General features: G+C 40.2%; 1 protein-coding gene across 1 annotated transcript in view; it reads right to left on the bottom strand.

Moving 5' to 3' along the window:
* Nucleotides 1-10,855, bottom strand: part of Xrn1 (5'-3' exoribonuclease 1) — a 112,746-nt gene that overhangs the window by 28,863 nt on the left and 73,028 nt on the right. Inside the window, exons 29-31 of the mRNA XM_031345724.1 lie at nt 10,061-10,130; nt 7,848-8,055; nt 4,862-4,957 (exon numbers count right to left, since the gene is read on the bottom strand). Of these exons, the coding sequence (XP_031201584.1) occupies nt 4,862-4,957; nt 7,848-8,055; nt 10,061-10,130 (374 nt within the window). The remainder of the gene's footprint in view (nt 1-4,861; nt 4,958-7,847; nt 8,056-10,060; nt 10,131-10,855) is intronic.

Below are 10,855 nucleotides of genomic sequence, written 5' to 3'. Positions count from 1 at the left end.
AGCCCTGGCTGTCCTGGAACTTACTCTGTAGACCAGGCTGGCCTCGAACTCAGGAATCTGCCTGCCTCTACCTCCCAAGTGCTGGGACTAAAGGTGTGTGCCACTACCGCCTGGCTGATTTGTTTTTTTTTTTAACTTTTGGTGAATTCTCTAGAATTTACTTAAGCTCAGTCTCTCCTTTCTTTTCTTTTCTTTCTTTCTTTCTTTCTTTCTTTCTTTCTTTCTTTCTTTCTCACCCTCTCTCTTCTTCCCTCCCTCCATCTCCCTTTCTTTCTTCCTTTCTTCTTTCTTTTTTTCTTCTTTCTTTCTTTCTTCCTCTTCTTTTTCTTCTTCCTCCTTCTTCCCCCCTTTTTCTTCTTCTCTTCTTCCTCCTCCACATGCTCTTCTTTTTTTGGTTTTCTGAGACAGGGTATCTCTGTGCAGTCCTGGCTGTCCTGGAACTCACTCTGTTGACCAGGCTGGCCTCAAACTCAGAGATCTGCCTGCCTCTGCCTCCCGAGTGCTGGGATTAAAGGCTTGGGCCAGCACCATTTTCAAACAAACTTAGCTTCTTAATGTTTCATGAGTTTAAAAGTGTTGATTTATGAAGCTTTTACTTCTTGGAATATACAGAAGATAGACAAAATATGGCTGTGTTTAGCTGAACTAAGTTAAATCTAGAAAGATTTAGCAGTAAAGGAAGAAAGCATATTTTAAGTGGAAAGAACAAAAGAACACACAATCCCAAATGGAAATGATTTGTGGGAAATGAAAAGTAAAGAGTGCAATCTGATTGACAACATTATTTTATCAAACAGCTGGATATTTTTTAAAATGTGAATTAGTATGGTCAAGTTATTGGACCAGAGTTCCTCGAGGTTTTTGATCTCAGAGAAAGAATTCAAAGACACAGAAGGGACTCAGCAATAACAGGCTAGTTAGAGCAAAGCGCCAGTGTACTCTGGAGACAGGGGGCAGGCTCATGGGTCAGTGTCTGTCCTGATGTTTTTCTGAGCATGGGTTTTTCTTCAGATCTTGTCCATGTATCTTCAGCTCTTTCCATACATCAAGTAGGGGACTGTTTTATCATGAATGGCGGTGCCATAGGGACTGTCATACCGCATGGTACTGAAGTCACAGGCCAGAGTATACTTTTAAAAGCCAATTTCTACACCATTGTTTTTGGCTAGTTATTTAATAATTCCTTACTTATCTTCCATATCAGTTATAGATTACAAAAGACCTTATGAGTGGGAGGAGTCAGGCTGGAATCCAATGGTACTAAGCAAGAAGCTCTGCCTGGCAAAGATCTCAGCAGTCTCCAATGTCTTCCTTCTATACGTGTGATCACAGCAGTAGAGAGTAGTACATTTGTATAACTTGTGTCATGAAACCTGAATTCCAGAACTTAAGGTTCAGCACTGCTACAATCCACTGCTACATGGCATAAAGCGGTTTTAACCCAAAGGTACCTTGCCCAATTACGCCTTCAGGCCAATTCAGGTGAAAGGATCATTAAGAGAGATTATATAACACTATACACAAAGAACTCTAAGTGAAAGATAACACCAACGAGAACACTGACAACAGGGAGGCCAAGTTAGTCCTGGGAAGAAAATCTAAGGTCTGACTAGGTGAACAAAGAAGTCCAGTGACTTAGGATCTTGTTACAAAAAGATAACAAAAAGAGGACAACTAAAACTTTCTTTTTAGGGGTGACAGCATACCAAAGCAACTGTAGAAAGCTAGTGTGGACAGAAGAGCCAGACAGGATCTCAACTAGATTGGGGGGGGGAACAAAAGTTCTTGATTCCCAGATTTTGAGACTGTATGTCTGGGCAGTGATGGTGTAGAACAGGAACGAGAGGAGAGGTTTTAGCTGGGGTTAATTCTGGGACACCTTGAGGTCAATGTGACACATACCCTCCTCCTTTACAGACTGGCAATACTGCATTAAATATGTGATTAAGAGGTCAGAACCATAGATTATAGATTAGTTATACTTGACAGACAGGCGAGAATCAAAGACATTAGTCAGGCACATGGGAAAGGGAAGGGAAGCTGTTCAGTTCAGTAGAATGGTTTCCTGTGAACTGCTAGAGAAACAAGAGTTACTATGGAAGGTGTACATGCAAGAACCAGGGAAACGTTTCTACTCACTTACCCACCCACTCATTCATTTTATGAAGCAAGGACTTGCTGTGTTATGTAAGTTGGCCTTGAACTCCTGGGTTAAATGGTTCTTCTGTCTTAGCCTTCTGAGCTTCAGAGAGTAGCTGGGACTACAAGTGTGTGCCACTGTGCACATACTTTTACAGCCAGTACAGTGGTGTAGACCTATAATCCCAACACTTAGGAGGTATGACAGGGATCAGGAATTTTAACAATGCCTGTAAAAGTCACCTATATTTGTTACTTCCAATTCTTCTTTCTTTTAAAAAAGACATAAATGTTTGCTACATTTGTCATGACTGAAGAGACCAGCAGAGGGCATCATTTCCTATGCAGCTGATGTTACAGGCAGTTGGGAGGCATCTGACACGGGTGCTGGAATAGAACTCAAGTCCTCTGGAAGAGCAGCATATGTTCTTAATCACTGAGCCATCTTTGCGGTCTCTTTCCTTTCTCTCCTAACCCCACTCAATTAATCTTTTACTCCTATCAGTGTGGTGAAACTGGACATTTACATGCTAAAATCTATGGTCAATTCTCAGCTTTTTGGTGCTGGGGATTAAACCTAGGTCCTAGGTAGGCAGGTACTTTATCACTGAGCAAAATCTTCAGTTCCAGCTTCATTATTCAACCAGCATTAAATTAAAAAAATAATTATCTTTCTTTCTATGTGTTTGTGTGAGTGTACCTATGTGCATATTTGCCATGGCATGTGTACGGAGGCCAGAGGACAACCTGCAGCAGTTTATTCTTTCCTTCTATCCTATAGGCCATCTTGGGGACTGAACTCCAATGATAAAAGCTATCTTAAATAATCTTTAAGGTTATTATTATTACTTAGACAGGTCTCACTATGTAGCTCTGGCTGACCTGGAACTTGATACATAGACAGCTTGATTCAGGATTAAACTGGTCTTGAATTCACAAAAGTACATCTACCTCTGCTTTCCAAGTACTGGGATAAAAAGTGTACACCACCATACAATGCAGTTATTTTTTATTATTTATTTTTAATTATGTGTGTACCACAAGTCAACCTAGGGTTTTATTACTCCTCAGGTGCTGTCCAACTTGTTTTTGAGACAAGGTCTAATTGGGACATGGCTTACCCTGAAGGTTAAGCTGGCTGATCAGTGAACTCCATGGATGTGTCTGTTTCAGCCTCTTGTGTGCCCTTTATGTAAGTGATGGAGAACCAAGTCAGGTTATCTGACAAGCCCTTTACTGTTTTAGTCACTATTCTACTGCTGTGAGGAGAAAACATGACTGAGGCAACTCTTTTAAAAGAGTGTTTAGTTGTGGGGGTTAACTATCCTTTCAGAGGGTTAATCCACTATCACCATGGTGGAAAGCATAGCAGCATACATGGTGCTGGAGCAGTAGCTGAGAGCTACATCCTGATCCACAGGCAGAGAGAAAGAGGAAAAACATAGGGCCAGGTCTTTTGAGGACTTCTGAAAACCTCAAAGCTCATCCCTAGTGACACACTTCCTCCAACAACGCTACAGGTCCCAGTCCTTCTAATCCTATCAGTTCCACTCCCTAGTGACTGCGCATAAACATATCAGCCTATGGGGCCATTCTCATTCAAACTACCACACTGAGCAATTTTCTCAGGCTAATCAATTTTTTTAGTTTATATTTTTTTGGGACAAGGTTTCAAAGTAGCTGAGACTGACCTCAAATTCCCTATGTAACTGATCCCGTTGCTGCTTCATCTGTTGGGATATCAGGCCTATACTACCATGAGTGGTAGACTTCATTCTTTTTTTTTTTTTTAAAGATTTATTTATTGTCATATGTAAGTACACTGTAGCTGTTTTCAGACATACCACAAGAGGGCATCAGATCTCATTACGGATGGTTGTGAGCCACCATGTGGTTTCTGGGATTTGAACTCAGGACCTTTGGAAGAGCAGTTAGTGCTCTTAACCGCTGAGCCATCTCACCAGCCCCGACTTCATTCTTTTATGTATATATGTAGACATTCTTGTGTGTGTCTGTTTGTGTATATGCACACACTTGTGCATGTACATGAATATGTGCTGGTTCATGTTGTACGTGTGCTCTAGGTGTTTTGCATACTACTTATTTTTTGGCCAGAGTCTTTTGTTGAACAGGGTCTTTTTTGATTCAGCTAGCTTGGCTGAGCAGCAAGGCAGAGGTCCTCCTCTAGCTGGCTCTGCAGCACTGGTGCACTGTGCCTTGCTTTTTTCTGTGGCTGCTGAGGATTGGAGTCAGGTATTCGTGCTCTCACCCTGGCACTTTGCCAACCAAGCCAGCTTCCCACTGCCTCTTCTGTCTGAGTTGAAGGGCCAGGGTTAAGCTCATGGAGGATAAGGAGCTTTGTATCACTGCCTACAGTCCTAGACCTCTTTTAAATCTCCATCAGTTTGTTCATATTTGAGAAAACCCTCTACCAGCATAACATTGCATATTCAAGTGGGGGAAATACAAGCTAATTATGCCACTAAGGCCTTTGTTGAACTCAAAATGTAATCATTACAATTTTGTGAACAAGTAAAAATTATGCCCAAACTGATCTTGAAGAGAAGTTGTATTCCTATTTACTGGTCCAACTTTATGCATGCCTAAAAGGAATTATGAAAATTCATGATCGAAACTCTCATGAATTTGGAAAGAATATAACACTGCAAATGAAAAGAAAGCCTCTTTTCTTTAAACCAACTGTCCATCGAAGAATGCTGACCTTCTCTTGTGCTGTCGGCTGCAAGTGCTGAAGTTTCCCAGATCCCTGCAGAGATTGCCAAATGTTGCAAAACTCATCATCACCTTTTGTAGGTACCTAGTAAATAAACAGACATTTATATGAACTACATTAGAATAAAGCTGCCTACTAGACACTGAAGGACAGACAGGACATTAGCTGTCACTATTCAGATCCCTTGGTCATCGGCTCTAGAGCCGGGTGTGCTAATTCTAACAGCACTGTGCTGGAATCTGGCTAGTCTTCGGATATGTGGTTCTAAATGGTTTATCTGAAGCTATTTACATCTAAGCAAATCTTTACACTATAAAGATAATACTTATAGGTGGTGGTAGAAAGGTCATAAGTTTGAGGTCCCCTTAAGCTATGTAGCAAGTCTGAAGTCAACCTGGGATTATGTGAGACCCTGACTCAACCTCCCTTTCAAATAATGATAAAAAATATTGTCAACAACAGATTTATGTTCTTCTAACGTGGTATCCTATTAACTCATTCAAACGTGGACTTGAAGACTTTATTTAGAAATCTTCACCTCTGCTGACCTGGTGGCATACACCTAGCATCCCTAGTATTTGTGAGGTGGCGCAAGAACATGAGCTCCAGTCAGGCTGAGCTACCAAGTGAGAACCTGTCTAAAAGCAAACAAAAAATATCCAACTTACACAGGAATAATCTAATAAATTTAAAAACTAGCTACGCTGGATGAATGGTTTCATGCAGATTAAGACTAGAAAAAAACATGCACCAAAACTTAACACTGGGCCAGCAGGCAGTGCTTGCCTTAGGACCTAGCCCTTAGCACATAGAAGCAGAGATAGGCAGAACTCTGTGAATTCAGTCTGATCTAGGCTACATAATGGGTCCAAGGCTGTACAGTGAGACCCTGTTCAAAACAAACCCATAGATGAAGAAAAACTTAATTGTTGTTATTTGTGCAATTGGAGTGAATTTTGTTTGTGTTTGCTAACAATTACCATTTTGCAATGATAAATGATCCATGATATGTGTTAAAAATGGGACTAAGCCTTAGACTTGGAATGAAGGAATTAAAACTGTCTCACAGGCAATAACCCTATGCTCAGAAAGCTAAAGAACATAATCATGAAATGCATGACAGGAATTTGAAACTTGCTTCTTGCTATCTTTGTATAGGAGGGCCTCAGTCTCATGTAGTGGAGGATGACCTCAAACTCCTTATCCTTCTGCCTCTAATTCCCAAGCACTAGGATTATAGTTGTGTGCCACCACATAATGAGATGCCAAAGCTTTCAAATTCAGACTCTGTTTTAGAGAACCTGATCTAAGTTTGAACTCAGGTAGACTAACAGTCTGGTATCTGGCATTAGTTTCCAAGTTGCCACCAATAAAACCCGAGCCTAGCTCCAGTCTCTAGGCTAATCTCCAACAAGACCAGTGTCTCCTGGTTATTCCCCCCAACAAACCTGCACCCCAGGTTACAAGCCTACCCCTTGCCTAACGACCACCAATGCAGAGGGGAGCAGAAGTTAAGTTTATGATATGACTCCCAGCACCAGTCAATTATGTTAAGGCCACAGTAGCTTTCCAATTAGATGCTTACACATGTATTCCCTGCTTGCTGATTAGTATAAAACCTTGCCCCGATAGACATTCTGAACTCCCACACCACCAAAACCCTCCTGCGTGACAGTGGTGCATTGGGGAGGCCTGAACTAGCTTAAACAGAATAAAGACCCTGCCATGAGTTGCATCAGATCGGCTCCTGTGTTTTAGAGGATCACTAACATTTCCCCGGCATAACAATACTATCTTTTTTTTTTTTTTTCCTTCTCAAGACAGGGTTTCTCTGTGTAGCCCTGGCTGTCCTGGAACTCACTCTGTAGACTAGGCTAGCCTCAAACTCAGAAATCTGCCTGCCTCTGCCTCCCAAGTGCTGGGATTAAAGGTGTGCACCATTATTGCCTGGCACAACAATACTCTATCTTGAAACTCTTTTTTTGATATATATGACATAATCTCCACATTATGATTCAAACTTATTGTCACTCATAAGAGGTATAGGGCATTCAGATTATATAAGAAATTTGTGTTGTGTTAGTCAGCTTTGTGTCAGTATGACACAAGATGGAGTCATTTGGGAAGAAGGACTGTCCACTGAGAAAATGCCTGGAGGCAAGTCTATAGTGCATTTTCCTTGCTGATGATAGAGGTGGGAGAGCCCAACTCACTGTGGGCAGCATCACCCTTGAGCTGGTAGTCCAGGATGTTATAAGAAAGCAAACTAAGCAACCCAGTAAGCAGCAGTCCTCCATGGTGTCTGCGTCAGCTCCTGCTTCCAGGTTCCAGCCCTGTGTGAGTTCTGAGTTCCTGGCCTGACTTCCCTTCATGATGGACTGAGATGTGGAATTGTAAAGTGAAATAAACCCTTTCCTCCCCAGGATGATTTTAGTCATGGTGCTTTATCATAGCCATAGAAACCCTATCTAAAACTAGTACTGATTAGGAAAGAGATGGATTAAGAAAAAATGAGAATATTCTTGAGCTTGTTATTTAAACAAATGTAGTTCTTCTCTGCTATAACTGTAACTTTATAACACAGGTAGAATACTACCAATAGAACCTTATGTTTGACTGTCTGCTATATAGGATATCAGTATGTAGCTGACTAGGAACATCACATACGTGGTCCAGAACAGTCTCCTACTTCATCTTTCTAAGTGCTGGGATTAAAGGTGTGTGGATCTAGCTGGGTGGTAGTGGTACATACCTTTAATTCCAGCACTCATGAGGCAGAGGCAGGTGGATCTCTGTGAGTTCCAGGACAGGAAGGGCTACAGAGAGAAACCATGTCTGGGAAACAAAAAGCAACCCAACCTAAAAGGTCTGCATCTTTACATCAGTATCTGTACTATTTTTTTTTTAAATCAAAAAAGGAAACTAAGTCAAATTAAGTTTCCTCTTAGAAGTTCTCAAGACTTGAGGAACTTACCTGAGTTGGAAGAAAAAGTGACTGAGGAGAGTGGTTGAGGCCTCCCACGTGCCCAGATGGAGCTGATGAGTTTACACTACAGTGACTTACAGACGGCTGCGGTTTCACAATGGCTGTCAACTTCTGATTTCCAGTTTCACACCGACTCCCATGAGAAAGGTTCACCAAGGCACTTGTTGGCAGTCGGTATCCCCTACCAGGTGAGCACCTACAATTAAGAAATTATTTCAGTGGCAGGTCTGGTTGTGCATTCCTATAATGTGGGCAGTTGGGAGGCAGGAGTAGGAAGGTCAGGAATTCATATAGGTCAGATATACTGGCAGTTCTAGGCCACAGTGTGCTACAGAGTACAACCCTGCCTCAAAAAGTGTGAGAAAAACAAAACAAGACAAAAGAAAAAATACTGGAAATTAATTCAGGGTTAGATCCCTGAACTTAAGAAAAGGGGTGAAGTCTTTTGTCAACTTTTTCAACTCTAATAATACTTTTTCCTCTTTCAAAAACACCATCTTGTATTGAGGACACTAAAAAAGTGGAGTTCTTTTATGAGTTCCAGTTTGCTACAAAACATGTATTTTCATGAGAATTATATAATAAGAGAGAATATGCATGAAAGTAATCTTTCACACAGCTTTCTTTAAGATGCCCTTAACTGGGAGTAGGAAGAAAAGATGCCAACAAGACAAACAGACAAAAAAAGCAAGCCATGCCTAGTAGTAATGCATGCCTGTAATCACACAGTATTAGACAGGGTGAGGCAGGAATATCAGATGTCCAAAGTTAGCCTTGGCTACATTTCAAATCTCAAATTAGGCTGTTTAGATGAAACCCTTTGTCAAAGAAATTAAGACAATGAAAAAGAAAACCAAGCCTAAAGCATACATCATAATGGTGTATTTTGACAGTGCAGTTGCCCATCCCTGAACTTGTCTGTCATCCCTGAACTTGTCTGTAATCCCTGTACTTGGAATGTAAAGGAAGACGTTGGGTTTAAGGCCAGCTTTGATCAAGACCTTGTCTCAAAACAAACACACATAAAAGAAAAGTCATGTAATATATATGTCAAGTATATGCTGTAGTTATTGTGCAAAGGTGAGTTATTAAAACTATACAACTGAATAAAAGATCAAAATTTTGTTGCTGCATTTAAGAGTACACACTGGAAGGTCTTAGAGGAACAAGCATATTCAAGTTTTAAAATAATAGAATTTTTATATTATTATTGAATGCACATAGGTAGAAGGTCAGAGGACAACTTTATGCAATCAGCTGTTTCCTTCCTTCAACTTTTACTTGTGTCTGGCTGCCAGGTTTGTGCAGCAGTCACCTACACCTGCTGTATCATCTACCTGGCTCAATAAAGGCATGTTCGAGGAACCATTTAGTATAGACTAAGATTTTATGTCAGGAGGCTAAACAAGAGTAATTTAAAATTATAATTACCAGTTAACCAGAACACAGATGCAAAGGGAATTAAGTTCACGTCAGCTTTGTAGTTAAATTAGAAAGAGAAGCTGGAAATGATTCTATTTCTTCCTCCTATTCCTAATATATTCCTAATATTCTAGTAGTCTTCATTACAAATGAAGATATTACAATGTATAAGTGAAAGAGCGCATCCTTGCTAGTACTCCCTGTAACTTTAAACTTTATATTAGAGCGCCCTCAAAATGATATCATACTTCATATGCTTTAAAATGAAAGCAACTCAACTCTCCTGTTTTAAATCTGATAACTTCCAGTTGTTGCTTTTATCCTTCAGAGTCACCTTTCCTGTCTCATTACTATACTGCCAGTCAATCCTCAAGCTACTATGATCTGGTTAAGCATCCACAACCCCACTACAGTAGAGGATAAAGACTTACATGTCTCTGAACTCAAACAGCTCTATTCCTGAAGTCATTTAACCAGAAAACGTCCTTTGTCGCATGTTTTATCCTGTGTTCCAGAGTATTTCTCACTTTATTCTTTATTCTCTGCCCAGTTAACCACTCTTCATGCATTTGTCACATTTAATTAAATAGTTACCATTAGAGTCAGTTGCTGAATCTCCTTGGCTAAAGTGAAAAATCAGGAGGCAGACAGGTACTCACTATTTTAACCCTATAGCAACTATGATGTCAAACTGGGCACATATATCTACATGTAACACAATATTAGAAAGAGGCTGCATGGACATTCATGAAGGACAATTATTATTTGGAAATACAAACCTTATTGTTAAGCCTCCAGGAAATTCCTCATCAAATAACACTTCAAATAGTACATCAGCTTCTCTACTAGCTGTTAAAGATGAAGAAAGGAATCAGACTGAAAAATCATACAATGAGAAACCAGCTGTAAGTTTTTAAGAATGCTCAAATGCATTTGTTTTATTTTAAAAGTTTACAAAAATTGTTTAAATATGGAGAAAGACATAATAGCACAGCAACTGTCATTCAAGGCAACACAAATGCCTCCCAAGCCCATCATGTCCTTATTCCTAAAGGCAACCCTAACCTTTACCTTCGCAATCTGGTTCCCTATATACTCCTCTACATTTTTACTAGCTATAGACACACCTGAAATCACGTATATAGTGTTTTACAAGTTCTAAAGCATTATCCATCTCTATCCCTGTCTTTCTATTATCTGCCTACCATCAGGGATATACTCTTGTTTCAAAATGATGAGACTCAGTCCTGTTTCTTGAACATATCTCAGTATTTCTCATATTCTATCCATGAATATACCATCATTTATCTCTTTCCTCTACTGTAAAAACTAAGTTTATAATTTTCAACAATTATAAAAATGCTATTGTGAGTATCATGCAAATGTCTCCTCTATATGCTAATCCTTCCCTAAAAGCAAGATTACTAGGTGTTAAGGAATGCATTACAATTTTTTTTTTTGGGGGGGGGTTTTCCCAGACAGGATTTCTCTGTGTAGCCCTGGCTGTCCTTGAATCCAGAAATCCGCCTGCCTCTGCTTCCCAAGTGCTGGGATTAAAGGCATCTGTCACCACT

This window comes from Mastomys coucha, unplaced genomic scaffold (genome assembly GCF_008632895.1).
Source record: "Mastomys coucha isolate ucsf_1 unplaced genomic scaffold, UCSF_Mcou_1 pScaffold23, whole genome shotgun sequence".
Lineage (NCBI taxonomy): Eukaryota > Metazoa > Chordata > Mammalia > Rodentia > Muridae > Mastomys > Mastomys coucha.
This window is presented reverse-complemented; position numbering and strand designations above follow the sequence as displayed.